We start from the raw sequence: 15,794 nt of genomic DNA, 5'->3' as shown, positions 1-15,794 counted from the left end.
CTGGAGTGAAATTGACCGGTGTATTGGGAAATCCATGGCTAGCCAACTTGATATGCATCAGCAATATACAAAGTAAGGAAAGGAGGACAGGCAATGTTAGATAAGAGGCTCGGTGGATAAATTATTCTGTAGTATTGATCTTTGGGCTGCAGATGACCTGAACATGCATGGAAAAACCTGGGCTGGAACGTCCTTTAACTTTGATGAACAATCCACCTCACAAGACTTCTACACAGAATACGTATAGCCTTAGGGTCTTTAAAAAATGTAAATTGTATCAAGCTGTGACTGACAATGGTCACCAATGTAAGATGTGACAAAAGGATGTACGACCATAAACTTAGATATGGACATACATGTGCCGTAAGATGACATCCAGGGCTGCTTATTTCTATGAAGTACTTTTAGAGTCTTTCATGGAATATTGATCCCAAGTTTGAAAAAATTGAAATACATCATTGACAAAAAGAAGAGGCAGGGAAAGTTTTCGATGTGAAAGCCAGACGATGTCAGATAAAAGTCAGCAAGTGGAAGGATTCTGTAGTATTGATCTTGGAGCTGCAATGAGCTCCAGCAGTGTGGAAACTAATGTTGAACAGCAGCAGCAGAGTTCTGTTACAGTCCCTGCAGAGGACTCAGGAGTTGGGTTTAATCAATAGTGCAATGTGCACTGCTAAGGAGGATGCCTTGTGCTTTTATGTAAGAAGTAGCACCGGCTTGTGAGTAATTGATATGGGTTAATGAGTCACTTAGGAATTCTTTGGGTCCATAAAAGGTTTAAAGCCACCTTAAGCCCTGAGGTTTTCCATGCTCATGTTGTCAATTTGCAATAAACTATTATTATGTTAATGCGAATCAATAAAATAAAATCTTAGGGGACAACATATATGTTACGGTATATTCACTAATGTTGAATAACATAGTATTGTAACACATCTTAGTGTGGATGAATCATACTTTTACACAAGGACAGTATATTTATCCCATCAAGTTATCAATATTTACTCATATTATTGTTCAAACACTTTACAGCTACCATGTGCAAACTGAGTATAAATATCTTTAGAACCCAAAACAGCCAGCCAACATACCCAAAAATACAGTCATGCTTCTATATAAAGCCACTACTCAGTCAGTCTGCAGGTTAAACTTAGCACACCATAATTAGAGATTACTAGTGCTGTTTGTTTGGGTATTCCATCAAGAGCTGTCACTGCAAAGTGTGGTTAGAAAAATATACACAGGATTATTTTAGGAATGGAATCATAGAATGAGCCAGCCGCCATTCCTTAGGACACATACTTTCAAGGTCATTAGAATCATAATGAATTTACCCCTGAGTAAAGATTTCTTTCCATCAAACACAAATACAGTCAAACCTGTCTATAGAATCGTGGCAACAATTTTCCTTAGTCTGTTGTTGTTGTGGTGGTTCGCTTCCCGCATGGCTTGTCATGATCAGCTTCTACCATAGGGTACTCAGAAGAAGGTCGCTCTTTTGAGGGCTTTTTTCTTTTCAGAAAATTGCAACAGCCCAAATTCTACATCATATAGTAATTTTTATTTTGAAGCTTTTGGTTGAGTAATTATTCTCAGTGATACTTTGCGGCAAAATAAATTTAGCACACTATACCTCCATAACAGTGGTGTCTTCCGATAACCTTTATGCTGCTTAATAGCGCCATTTTGAAAATCGTGTTTGGGCACAATTCCCGGGAAAGCGGAAATATTTCGAACTTAGTGCATCAGATACAAGTGCAGGTTGTATTGTCCAAAAAACTGCCGTAATCTTTGTCCAGTCGAAATGCACAGAAATAGTCAAATTTGCTACAATGTACAAACGCAAGCGATGAGAAGAAATACTTGACTTCGTGTCAAACCATGGATTTTCTAAGAAAGATAAAACATTCTGGGTTTTTTTAATCATCATCCTATCAAGTTGAGTCCACATAAATTTGACAACTGCATAAAAAATGAAGATTTTGAACCCAGCATACGGTGGCGATGCGGCTTCTACCGGCACGCCGTGACCGTTATTGGCAGTGTTACTGTACTTGCGGAACCGAAAATTGTCTGGCCGCGACTGCGTTGGACAGGTGGCCACTATAGCCTCATTCTTAATGCTTATGTCAATGGGAAAAATCCAAGGGACAGACAAAAAGTGACCACTATGGGCAGGTGGCCGCTATGCAAAGGTGACCGCTAATACAGGTTTGACTGTACACCAAAGTGGGCTGTAATGAACTACCCTTCAACAGAGAATAAAAGCCTTCTAGTTGCTTCTGCATGATTGGAGTTACGACTATCTTCTCCTTGCATTAGTAAATCCAATTTCATTTAGAATGCCCATCAATTGTATGTTACAGCCCAGTCTAATGCACATGTACATGCAAGTAATCCCCAACCAGATATAAATTGGATGTACATGAGTTTCACTACCCATAGCAAGAATGCACTGTGTTGGATCGATGGGAGATCAGCACTGACAACAAAGGGCATTCAGCCTTCTATCTCAGCAAAACACATCAGGCTGACTAACTGGCCTCCAGTGGGGCAAGGTCACCTGCATTGTCCAAGGTCATTCAAGTTTTAGACAATAGCAGCCAGGCAGGGACTAGTCTAAGGTATCTAAGGAGGCATGTGGATAGTTTGAAAAGGTAGCAATGGTACGTAAATGGATAATACAGTTCTTGAGGGGGGATTCTTGTGTAAGCTTAGCCACATTGGGAGTGTTAGCAACTTTCCATCCCCATTCCCCACTGTAAGCCCAAAAGAAAATCATGATCTTCTGACAACTGAAGTTGGGAACAATCCCATTACACACTCCCTCTAAATGAGCACTACATGTAATATCCAAGCTCATAATTTCAGTTTCAGGGTCACTGAAGACATCATGTTGGGAAAGAGGGTTTTCATCAGCACACTCTTCCAAACTCACTATTGATAACCTTGTTGACTCCTTACATAAGCACAGCACTAACGTCTTACACTTGTATGTAAGACATGAGTACAATGCTCCTATATCAACATTACATCAATCACATTGTTATATTGCGCCTAAGTCAGAGCATGCCATGATTGATCAGCAAGACCTGCAGGCTCCCCCACTCTAACTTAAAGCACATTCATCTTGTAAGATCAAGTATCAGTTCAGAGCAAAGACTCTCAAACAATTATAACAGTTTCATCTGTCAAAACTTTTTAACAAAGACTTTGTAACAGGACAGATTTGCTGCGAGTCACTAAGAATATTTCAAAGGTTCATAAACAACCACACAATAAATGTTAGATATCCTTTCCATTTCAAGACATCTAAAATTGATGTGGCCTAAGAGAATGACTATAGCAGGAGAAAAGCACTTCCCCATGTAATCATCTGGTACATATAGCACAACCTAGGGAAAGTTTCCCATGTTGCCAGAAGCAGCTGCATTAGCTTTTGGTTAATAATGATACAGCTGCAGAGAAACACAAATTAAGATTCACTAGGAACAGTCTAAGAATAACTATGGAATTTGAATGGCTGTTTTTTTTACTTATCTTTTATTTTACTTAGTTTGCTGGCATGCAGGCTGCCACGCTAGCTTAAGACATCAGCTTGGCATAATGATGGTGGATGTTGTGTGTACTTACTTACTACTGTATAACAACACACCACAAATACCTTATGAAAAAAAATGATGACAGAATTGAATTACAGGGGCAACATGCATGACCGATTTTCAATCAAATTTACAACAAATTTGACAGAGAGCAATAAGTTGTTCAAGGATTACCATTACTGCACCCGAGAAAATGCAAAACTATGCATGTGTATTTCACAAAAATCCCCCCTCCCCTCCCAACCTTATATATTGATGGTCACTCACTCCAAGAAGTCTATGTTGCTAAGTTGTTAGGGGTCATAGTACAGTCGGATCTCAAATAGAACGCTCATGTAGACATATCACCAGCCAAAGTAGCAGACGACTCTTCCTTCTACGGCGCCTCAAAATATTCAAACTACCAGTGCTTGACCTGATGCCAGTGTGCATATCCTATGTGCGCCTGTTGTGCGCCTGTTGTGGAGCCCCGGACCGACAGCTACCCAGTCGTTGCAGATAGAGAACATTCAGCATAGGGCATGTCTGATCATTCTTGGCAGGAACTACACCCGGTACTCAGAGGTACGCTGCTATTTAGGCCTACCCACACTTCAGGAAAGACGTGAACAACTGATCCTGAAGTTCGGTCGTGGTCTGTTAGAATCCAACACCTTCAGAGAGTGGCTACCACCAACACGAGCAGAGGCCAGAGGACGAACACCAGGTCCTGCCACAAATTGAACACTATCTCTGCGAGAATGGAACGCTTTAAGAACAGTGCAATACAACATACTGTCAGACTACTGAACTCTTAAGTTTGTTTCGAGGCTGAAGACATTATTAGTGATACACGATAGTGATTACCGCTTTCAGATCCTTTTATATAATTTTGTATTCTATTCATCTTAAAGCTTTTAAAGAATTTTTAGTCAGTAATATGAGTGATGAATGATTTTAACTGTCCCGGTGATGTAGTATACTTCTAGTATTGTCAGTGTCAGAGCAATTCAGGGCCAATCCCAAGAGCCTGCTAATCTGTACAACAGCGCAAACTGAATAAAAACCATTCTTATTATTGTTTTGCTATGCATGTAGACAGTAAGTACTTCCTGGCATCAACTGTGTACAATACTGTGTCATTGCAGAACCAGAAGACCATGACAATGTTCGACAGCTGCAGTCAATTTCAATAACTTTCCACAACAATCCTCTTAAGCATGATAAATGCATTTTACATCACTGCCACAAAATGTATCTTCAACACAAATTGCAAATTGGTGAGTTAGGCAATTTCAAGATAGAAAATAAGAAATGCATTTTTGACAAGACTAAAGGGAGAGTGGGAACTTGTGTAACACATTTAACTTCTGATCATTTCTATTTTCCATCTGTAGCAAATCTATTCAAAAATATATTTCTTGGGAAATAACACATACATGTAGTTGTCATTTCTTTCACACTAGATCTGAAAACCATATGGAAAGTTCATGTCTAATTGGTATCATTGATGAATAAAGAATGAGATTTATTTTTTACCTGTTGCCTGTCCCTCTGAGCAGGGTCATTCTGGCCAGTTGGACATGCTGGTTTATCCATGCCCACAGAGGATATGAACAGTGCCGGAGATGACATAACTCTGCAGAAACAGGTACATACATCTCTAGTTACTCTACATGCAATACTTGCTCAACACAAGGCGGTTTAACTTTTTTTGCTTTAAAGAAATCAACCCACAAATCAATAGATAAAAAACAATTCTGTAACTCGGTCATTGATTTGAATACTTATGCTCCAAAGATGTACGTGGTCTACATAATTAATGTATGCTCTTTGATAATACCGGTAATTTACTGCTAATGACATTCATGTGCTTACTGTTTCATGGTTGGTGAAAGCCAGACTGCACTGACAGGTGCTACCATCTCCTGTATAAATGCTGACTGTCGGTCAAAGTTCTTGAACTGGTTACTGATGAGCATGAGGGACTCCGACAGTGTGGTTTTCTCCATCTGTGTCAGCGAAGGCTCCTCGGCAAGAAGCTTCTTCACATAGCCATACAGAAGGTCAAATGATGCCTATAGAACCACAGAAAAAAGTACATTCAGTCTAACATTCACCATAACCACAGGTTTCAGTATCATCAACCAAGAATCAAGGTGTTCAACTTCCTATCTCCCTAGAAATATTGTAAGGCTACATCAAACTAATTTGTTGCTTGTCTAATGGAAAAAGACATAATGCTGTACTGGAAGGTCAACATAAAAACAGTCAGTGGCAAAGGTGTACAGAGTTTTGTAAGAAGGTGTACACAGTTTTCACACAGTGAATACAGTCACATTGAAGTTTCCTTCCCAGTCCCCTGTTTTCATCTTGATTTCTTCCCTTTAAAATGTTCAAGAATCAATGACACAAATTAGTGTGTCTTGATAATACATTGGTGGAAATACTGACCAGAAGTATGTTTGGACTGTCCCTGCATATCCTGAGAAGGGCTGCGCAGGCATGGCGACGCACGTTTTGAACTGCTCGGCTGCGCATGGTGGCCTGTAAGAAAACATCAGCAGCAACAACCATGATAAATTCAACAGCAACTATTACCATATAATGAGTCAACCCATGTTACATTTAGCAATGACAACCTATACTAAGTACAGCAATACCAACCTGTAGTTAGTACAATGTATGTTGTGGCAACAACAATCTCCAAGTTTACACGTATATAAACGATTCACAAACTTTAGACACATGTAAGAATCAAAATCTTACATTGCTCTGATCAGGAAGGGTAAACACCACTGCAGCAAATATCTGTAACACAAGAGATGACCGAGTCATACATTTGTAAACCAACAAACCAGGATGATAAAAGTGAAAAGTTCAACATAACCCCCCTGGTGTAGGTAATTATAAGCCCACCTTCTGTAGTACTGGGGGCAGGACGGTGTCAATAGTCTTCAGTCCAAATGGGAACAGGGTGGAGACACAAGTCAGCACACAGGACAGGATTAGAGGATCCTGTACCAAGCAAAGAAACAAGCAATTAATTAACACTAATATGTATAAGCAGCAACACCTGTGCTGTATTGCTATGTGAACCAGTCAGAATTGCCTTGAAGAAAGTGACAGAGGGTCACCGAAACGTCGGTTGAATAAATCCCTTGGTTGTGAAAAAAAGAGTCTTTTTCTTAAGCAATTGTTGATAACATGTAGTGTATTTCCAGTAACGTATTGTAGTGTCTACCATGTTGGTGGGTTAAAGACACATGCAGTCATTATGTGTGAAATGTTTTTAACGGTTGATTGCCCTCAGCTTCAACTTCCTGCAGTTTGCACCCACTTATTTACAGAGCACCTGATTGCTTTCCAAGAATCAGTGTTTGTGTGTCCTGATAAAAAGATCTGTTGCTATCTTGGACAAATGATAAGACTGGCTACAAACATTCTGCAGAATTACTGATTATAGACACATACCTTAGGACTGTACACTAAGACATCTTCTAAGAGAGACACTCCTTCAGGAATGACAAGCTGTAAAAAATAAGGAAAAGACAAATTTGACAAATTACATTCAAAGTGAATCAGTTTACTAGTACATGGAATAGGAATGTACTACTATAGTGCAAAACAACAAGGAGGTAAACACTTAAGGCACAATGTTGGAAGACCTACATATCAACTTGTCACTGGATACAGTCAAATTACATGTCATTTCAAAATGTATGATTGTCAATTGTTAATTTCCATTTCTGTTGAGGGTTAGAATCGAAGTAAAATCAGGCAACTTGACATGTCGACATTATACTTTATGAAGGACTTACCTGAACGGCATCCAGTTTTACTATCTTGTTGACAACACTTTCCATGTAGCAGGTCAGACCGTCCCATCTCACAAACGAGGGGGAGGTCAGGTTACAGTATCTCTGGCCTGCTGAGGCGTCATCCGGGTTGAAAGGGGAGGCCATGAGCTGGCGGATACACTGGTCCGCGTAATGGAATGCCACCTTTGGCATGAGGCCTGTACACAACCGCACAGTCTCCACAATTTGGGCACGGAATGCTGGAGTTATGGAACAAACAAATAAGATTGCAGGGTGCATAGAAATAACAGCTACTTAACAATTTCTTGCAACCATTATTGATGATAGTCACTGTATTGTACCGTGCATGCATGTGGACCACTGATTTTCAATAATGCCACCATGCAAGAAGCTGTTTACCGCTGCTGGAAGACTAATAGTCATCTGCAAGCTGATGTGCATATGATTGCCACTATGACATGGTGTATAAGCCTCGATTGTTGCAGGGACTTTTTTACATTATAGCTACCTGCAAAATGTTTAGTTAAGAGAGGAAATTAAGTAGTTTACACCGGCATCAATGGCAAATGAAAGTTTCCGCTGACCTGCAAAGAATGAGTTGAACTCATCATCGCTGTCAAAGTCGACCTGGGAGTATGTACAGCTGGGGGAATCGGAACGCGAAGGGAAGCCGGTCTGCAAACAAAGGTCACACACATTATTAAGCATTATGTTGTGAATCAGCACATAGCTAGGCCGTAGACATCTAAGACATCTAATGAAAAATTTTCAGTGGAATCAAACATGGAGGTTTTCCACCCGGTTTAAAGAGAACAAGCTTGATGTGTGGACTGTAATATATCATACGTATAGTGTAACTTCCACCAGTGCTATTATTGTACATGCCGATAAGAAACGGACCAAAACAGATCATTTCTTATTACAATTACAATATCATGAATTTCCTACCTTTACAACGTTAACGGTTGCCTGTTGAAGGACTTTAGGGACAAACTCGAGAAAGACAGAGTCCTTGGAGATGTGCTCGTGTCTGAGGAATGCTGCCCACAGCCCCTGGGTCAGGGAGGACAGGCTCTGGGGAACAAACACAGACCTGGTAAGGAGACTGTTGAGACAAGTTTTGACATATGTATTTTTATCATAATACAGGGTGTGTGAGAAAGAACACAGTCTGGTTAGACACACTTAAACTGATTTACTACATACATGTATGTGAGGATATACATGTATATCCTTCCAAAAGTACATCCATTACATGTTCCAACCTTTATATGATTGTGAAGCTGGTGTGTAACACCAAAGGACCTGTTGAACAAGTTATACGTGTCAAATACATGAAATACAGTCATACAGCTACATATACAGACTTTTCAATATATCATCTATATACTGTTCGTCTATAGAGCTACAAAAAAATCTTATCAATATCACACTTTTTTTTTAAACACTGGTTTTCCTACAGTTCTCAACAGACCTACCTGGCTGCTGTGAGCTGTGAAGGACAGGATGGCTGACAGGTACTTGCTGAAGTTTGACGGACAGCCCACTCCCATGCCAGTCGGACCCTGTACATGGGAGCAAGACAACTCTCTCTATTTCACGACATACCCTCTGATATATACATATTTATTGCTTGACTTTACTTGACATAATACAGTAGACTCCGCTTAACTGCACCACGCATTTGCCAGCGTTTTTGGTGCAATTATCCGGCTGGTGCAATTATGCGAAATGTACAGCTGGACCGTACCACCATGGGCGGGGCGGTGTATTGTTAGTCAGAAACACTAGCACAAAGAAAATGGACGAAATTATGCAGTTATCAACTTTATTTACGTATTCAAGGACATGTACTGTACAAAAATCTTGTAAAGTTTACCATGATACTGTACAGATTAAACTTAACATTTCTTTTGCTTCCTCACAGATGTTTAAATCAGTAGCTACAAATGTAGGTACTGTACACGTGTAGAAAGAGAAAATATGCTTGATTCGCACAGCAAAGAAAACAACTCCGACTGTAACGTTATGTCTAGAATAATGACTTTGGTCTCATATTTTTGTTAGTTTAAATGGCGGTAGGTATGATTAAGAAAAACTTGACACCGTATCTACAACTTCAGTCAACAAATTACATCGAAAGTTTCACACTTGTGTTGGTGAATGCGCAAACAAAGGATAAAAAATGCGCCAATAGCGTAAAAGCACAAGGACGATCTAATCTAACAAACACAACTCCGCCTGTACTGTATTTCTAAAAATGATGACTTTGGTGACATAGGTCTGACAATTCTAAGTTAAGATAGCGGTATGTTTGGCAGAGATTACCTTCTTAATTACAACTTGTGTCCAGGAATTACACTGAAAAACTCCGTCGTCAAAATTCCAAATAAGGAACAAAATGTACAGTGTATCTAGTGGGCAGATATGGTTAGATGACTCAGATCAAGGACAGATCATTCTCCTTATACAGTATCAGAGCCTAACCCGCGTATACCTCGTTCCGGTGAATGCAGGAAGTTTCTAGGACGCGGATTCAGCCAGATGATCACGTTAGCACCGCACCGCCAAAAGCGACTGTTATGTCCGCCTACACGTCTGTAGCCCTTGCCGAGCCTCTATTGTTTCCGACTAGATGTACGTAAAGACGCCGGTCTTTTATCATCGGCAGCAGTATGTAGCGCTGCCGCAAACCTCAAACCACCGACAACACCCCATGCCATCCTTAACGCGAAATCAAATCCACACGAACTTGAATGCATTCACAGTAATAAGATAGTAGTACAGGTAGAGACCAATCTTTATTGAGTGCAGCATGCTGTCTGCCAAAGCGCAATGCCGCCTTTGGTAGGCGTGCGTCTCTTGATGGTGCCGACACGCCCTGGACCCGCCCGGGACCTCCCATACGATTCCTATCAACGTGACTGTCAATGGAGACCGCCTTCTTTTGTTACTCAAAAACAGTTTTAAACATATTGGCGGTATTGCGCCTTTACACCGGCAGGTATCGGCTCATTTGTACCACGTTTGCCGATTTTTAGCGCACCTTTTTAGTTAACTTTTTGAGGATCTTTGAAAAAAATTGGTGCAGTTATCCGAAATTGGTGACAATGCGCGGTGCAGTTATGCGGAGTCACTAACAATGCAGTGAATGGGAACCGGTTTGGGATTTTGGGACTTGGTGCAATTAAACGGAAGGTGCGTTTATCCGAGGTGCAATTAAGTGGCTTCTACTGTACATGACTTTAAAAACTCCAAACTTTAACTGCTACTGTACTATCTGTAACAAGAACTACAGAGTACATACAGTCAAATCTGGATTCAGCAACCACTCAAGGGACTGAGGAAAATGGTTGCTGAAGACAGGTGGTTGCTCAGGACAGGGTTGGGTTAACTATGTAAAAATGGACAGGACTGTTGGAGTGTGGCTTGTGACTGGTGGTTGCCTGACCAGGTTTGACTCTATATCCCACACACAATAAAATTGACTCTTAACCCCTGTAAAAGATTCCAAGTGTCTCATGTCATCCCGAATAGAAAGTGACAGGTACTACATGACTGTTACTGACCCAGAGAGTCCCCAGTTGCTGCCCCAGGCCGACCAGCAGCTGACACAGGCGCTTCAGGAACAGGTAATGCTGCTCATTCTGCAGGGCTTCTCTGTCTGCAGAGCTGTAATGGGAAAACACAGCTTGGACCACATGGACTGGAAGTTTTCTGAAATATGGGAGCATCTAGTCTTGCAACACATACGGTCTAGAATTGTGTGGCATGGCTGTAATATGTCTAACATTGCGTGGTTCCTAAAAAAGGTTTTCTATGGTAAAGGTTAAACAATGCTACTTAACTGGTCAACCTGCCATTTGTAAACACTACTTGTTAATTACCTTGCAGCTGATAGAATAGTGTCCATGGGCCCATCGGTGAACAACAATAATAAAGGTTTTCTTTCTTCAGTTCGACCCTGAAAATACATGATGAAGGGCAATAATGAGCATTATGTGAAATCAATAAGCAAACAAAGAAAATATTACACAAAATTGCTCCATCTGAAGTAGATAAGACAAACTGACCCTTCTGTTGACCAGGAGAAGTAAACACTCGGCAGCGTGCAGCTGGAACTCCCGTTGCCCCAGTAACAAGCAGAGCGACTCTACCAGCTTCCCGTCGTTAGCGAACACATGGGCGACCGTCACCCAGTCCACGTACCCGCACAGCGTCTTCAGCACAGCCTGGGCAACGCGGCAGTGGCTCTGAGCCTAGCAGGGGAGAACACTGTCAGCTACCAGAATAACTAAAATAATATAGTGTACTTAACTAAGAAATCTGCATTTCATTTTATCCACCTGCACTTGTCCAACAAATACATGTTGCTCATTGAGTTTTCAACAATAGGAATTTCATTATGACTTACTTTTCTTGCCTTATACATTCAATATTAGCTTTCAGAAAGTGTATTCTTCAATACACATTGTATGCAACAATGATTATCAAGCACAGATAATATCAGAACATGTGATAATATTACCTTGACTTTTTCTGCTTCCCCAAGACTGTGAGCCTGTAAGAGAAATACACAGTCAGTATAGCTGCTCGTGTTAGATGAATCTGGCCTTTGAGCCATGGCTATACAATCTGACACGGAATTTTCAACCTACTGCAAAAGAGACAGAAGACACCAAAGATGACAGGACATTTCACTGTGCCCCCTCTCACCAGTTGATGGTACTGCAAGGTGTGGGTCTGCAGGGTGGTAGTGAAGAAGGTGAACAGCTCCCCCATGTGAGCGGTCAGGCACTGCAGGATGTCCTTCCTGCGCTGAGATGGCAGATTCTGGAAAGCTACGATGTCCTCCACCAATCGTAGGAAGATCAGCAGTACCAGCTCTGTCTGTGTCTCCTGTGAAAACCAAAGAGGGAAAAGTTCAACTTTCACATTGTTTTGCTTCCTAACATAACCAGTTAACTGCTTGTGACATATTGCTCCAGTTCTGCACACAAAGTAGGCACAAGCTGTACAAGCTAATCCAAGGACTAAATGTTTCATAGAAATACAGGAACTTGCAGTCTAGACTCTGCATTTTTCTTCAATTTTGCATCAGATAGATTTGGGGTCTTCAGAGGATGCCATGTATAAAGTCCAGTTCATGAGGACTTACCCCCAGTGCAGCCACCCTGCTGAGCTCCTCCATCATAGTAGGCCAGTGCTGCGGCCATTCTCTCTTGATTAATTCCACAACGATCTTGGACAGTGCATCCTTGATGTATGGCTGCTCAGTTAAGATATGCTCCACTCCCTGAGGTGATCATGATACAACAATTGTCAAAACAAGACTCTTTGAAGTAAGGGCAGCAGTATGCTCATCATTAACATGCCAATTACAATTCTTTTATTTCTCTATTGACTCTAGCTTCATGACAAAAGTAACACGACCGACACAACTTCTTATAAACCTTCGTCCATTCAAAACAGAAGATGTCTGATTTGCATCTGACACATGGTGTTATGAGCTTTCTTCGAAGTTGAAACGTTCAAAAATTGTGTAATAACAAGTGACTGATTAGGGCTGTGCACCTAAACAAAAATTCAGGTGCAGGTGCGGTACAGGTACAGGTCTGGACCTGTACCTAAACCACTGTACCTGTACCGTACAGGTACAGCGGTTTAGGTACAGGTCTAGACCTGTACCTGTACCTAAACAAATTTTGTCAATTATCTTTCACATTTTCAAAATAAATTAAATTGAAAATGTAGCCAACTGTCACTGATATCTGTAAGCTTTCTTCAAACCAAAAAAATTGATGTACTATAATGTGTGTCTGATATGTATTTGTTGTTATGAGCACATGATTCTTAACAAAAAGGACTGTTGTCTACGCTATTGACTCCTACTTTGATTATGACCCATTGCCAGCTGTTCCAAATACCCTGCTGGCTTATATCATTTCATAATGACATCATTGATGGTTCTTACCTCTGCCATCATTTTCAGCACAGTGTCCTTAAACTGAACCTTCTCTGGGGGCTGCCAGGAGTTCCAGCGAAATCTAGGAAAATATATTGCTTGACTTCATGATTTGCAGCAAACAATTTGAAAGAACTAAAACCACAAGTGACCTATCATAGCATTTGACATATATGACATATACATAATGTGAGGCATAACTCATAGAAATGTTTGCAACAAAAATATATACATTGTTGAATATAAGCATTATCGTACTAACAACGACTCAACGATTTCAGAGGACATTAAATTATGGTCAATGTTGTTTTACGGTTTCTTGTTTAAAAGATTAAAAGTTTCACCAACATATCTAGACGAGGTTAACACCTAGAATGCAAAATCCTAATTAGTTATCTGACCGAACAAACCCACTTGATCGCTTACTTAGCACAGTGTTCTAGTAGCTGGAGCCCAAAGTGTCTGATGACAGGATTGTTGTTTTTCTGTGCCAGCTGCAGACCGCACGCAGCGCAGTGCGGAGAGTGTTCCTTAAAGTTCTCGCAGAGCTGGAATAGAGCAAAAATGTCATTGTGTGTCTACTCTGAACTTTGTGTGTCTACTCTGAACTTAGATTTCAGTACATATATATATATGTATACATATGTATATATATATATATATATATATATATATATATATATATATATATATATATATATATATATATATATATATATATATATATATATATATATATATATATATATATATATATATGTATATATGTATATATGTATATATGTATGTATGTATGTATGTATGTATGTATGTATGTATGAATGTATGTATGTATGTATGTATGTATGTATGTATGTATGTATGTATGTATGTATATATATATATATATATATATATATATATATATATATATATATATATATGTATATATATATATATATATACACACACATATATATATATATATATATATATATATATATATATATATATATATATATATATATATATATATATATATATATATATATATATATATTATATATATATATTATATATATATATATATATATATATATATATATATATATATATATATATATATATAGGCATGCATTTTGTAGCAGTGACATTCCTAAAAGTAACACATCCTAAAAAAACACACCCAACATTGATAAGGGAAATGTTACCAGTAATTAAAAAACTTTATGATATGCCAATGACAAAACTGTATCATCTTCATTATAGAATCTGAAGTTGACGTCCTATATGTATATGAATATGTATCCCCATAACAAGTTGCTGTAACAGCTGGAACCAGAGTGATAACAAATAATATCTTACTAAAAAATAATTCTATATTACCTGATGAAGTCTGAAAAAGAATTAATTATCATTATGTTAGAAATGCAAAGATTCTACTGTCTGGATATGGAACTACAACTAACAATACTCTCCTATTTATTTCTGCCCCTTTTTCTGTCTCCGTATGTTCACAGGTAGTGACTGCTACTTAGGACTGAAATTCTTAAATCAGGTGCAAAGTATTTGGTGTGATATATGCCCTTCATGAGCAGATCCAGGTCTTCATGCATAATATGCATAAAGTCTAAAGAGTTCAAATATGTAACATGATAATGAACAGTATACAGCACCCAGTGTGGCCACAGTACATCTAAGATTGCTGCTAACCCCATAGGAAGTGAACCAACAACGACAGTCCACAGTGCATGTATCATATCACACACTGGCATCCATGCTGTACTGCAGGGCACGTTTCCATTTTCCTCCACTATACTAAAAAACGATATATGGATTTTAAAATGCATAAAATCCTGCCATCTCTTAATGTTGTTAAGATTCTACGAACACTGTGGTTTCGAGTAAGTCTATTGGAAGTTTTACAAGGTCTTCTGCATTCACTAATTTAGAAGGACCATACATTTAGAATCATTGCATCAAATGAAAATGGGTTGCACCATTTTTCTTGGTTAGCACAAACTTCAACTTTTAAGAAATTTATTTGTTTTTTTTTTTTTCAATCATAAAAGACAGGCGAAATGAACTGTACATATTTCCTTCAGAATAAACGCAGCATAATAAACTTTCATCTGTTTAGTTTTTCCCTTCACGTGAGCTGAGAGTGATACTGATAGCGTACAGTTGAGCATGAGGTAGGGAGGGACACTTTACCTGATACGCTTCTTGCCGCTGTTGTGAAGCAGACATGGGGCTCATGGCGACTTCTACCGCCCCGATAAGCTGCTGGACTAATGGCGCGAGTTCTTGCTCCATGTTATCTTCGCTATAGGTCGCCGTAATAAGGCGAAAAAGTCCAAAATGTCATTGAATTTGAGATATGCTTCTCCATCGGCCACGCTCGCATCCTCCTCATGCGGGTCAAAGGTGAAAGTTCGTGAACTTTGG

At 39.4% G+C, this 15,794-nt stretch overlaps 1 protein-coding gene across 1 annotated transcript in view; it reads right to left on the bottom strand.

The window, feature by feature from the left end:
• Positions 1–15,789, bottom strand: part of LOC136433153 (exportin-5-like) — a 57,095-nt gene extending 41,306 nt beyond the window's left edge. The window contains exons 1-19 of the mRNA XM_066425031.1: positions 15,561–15,789; positions 13,794–13,915; positions 13,377–13,449; positions 12,561–12,698; positions 12,119–12,301; positions 11,931–11,963; positions 11,476–11,661; positions 11,290–11,366; positions 10,972–11,074; positions 8,881–8,967; positions 8,351–8,476; positions 7,987–8,077; positions 7,403–7,641; positions 7,056–7,112; positions 6,501–6,599; positions 6,351–6,392; positions 6,036–6,128; positions 5,460–5,659; positions 5,121–5,220 (exon numbers count right to left, since the gene is read on the bottom strand). Coding sequence (XP_066281128.1) covers positions 5,121–5,220; positions 5,460–5,659; positions 6,036–6,128; positions 6,351–6,392; positions 6,501–6,599; positions 7,056–7,112; positions 7,403–7,641; positions 7,987–8,077; positions 8,351–8,476; positions 8,881–8,967; positions 10,972–11,074; positions 11,290–11,366; positions 11,476–11,661; positions 11,931–11,963; positions 12,119–12,301; positions 12,561–12,698; positions 13,377–13,449; positions 13,794–13,915; positions 15,561–15,662 — 2,151 coding nt within the window. The 5' untranslated portion in view covers positions 15,663–15,789. The remainder of the gene's footprint in view (positions 1–5,120; positions 5,221–5,459; positions 5,660–6,035; positions 6,129–6,350; positions 6,393–6,500; positions 6,600–7,055; positions 7,113–7,402; positions 7,642–7,986; positions 8,078–8,350; positions 8,477–8,880; positions 8,968–10,971; positions 11,075–11,289; positions 11,367–11,475; positions 11,662–11,930; positions 11,964–12,118; positions 12,302–12,560; positions 12,699–13,376; positions 13,450–13,793; positions 13,916–15,560) is intronic.
• Between the last annotated feature and the right edge of the window lie 5 nt (positions 15,790–15,794).

The sequence above is a fragment of the Branchiostoma lanceolatum genome, chromosome 4 (genome assembly GCF_035083965.1).
Source record: "Branchiostoma lanceolatum isolate klBraLanc5 chromosome 4, klBraLanc5.hap2, whole genome shotgun sequence".
NCBI classification, from domain to species: domain Eukaryota; kingdom Metazoa; phylum Chordata; class Leptocardii; order Amphioxiformes; family Branchiostomatidae; genus Branchiostoma; species Branchiostoma lanceolatum.
The sequence above is the reverse complement of the archived record's forward strand: the minus strand, read 5'-3'. Positions and strand labels throughout refer to the sequence as shown.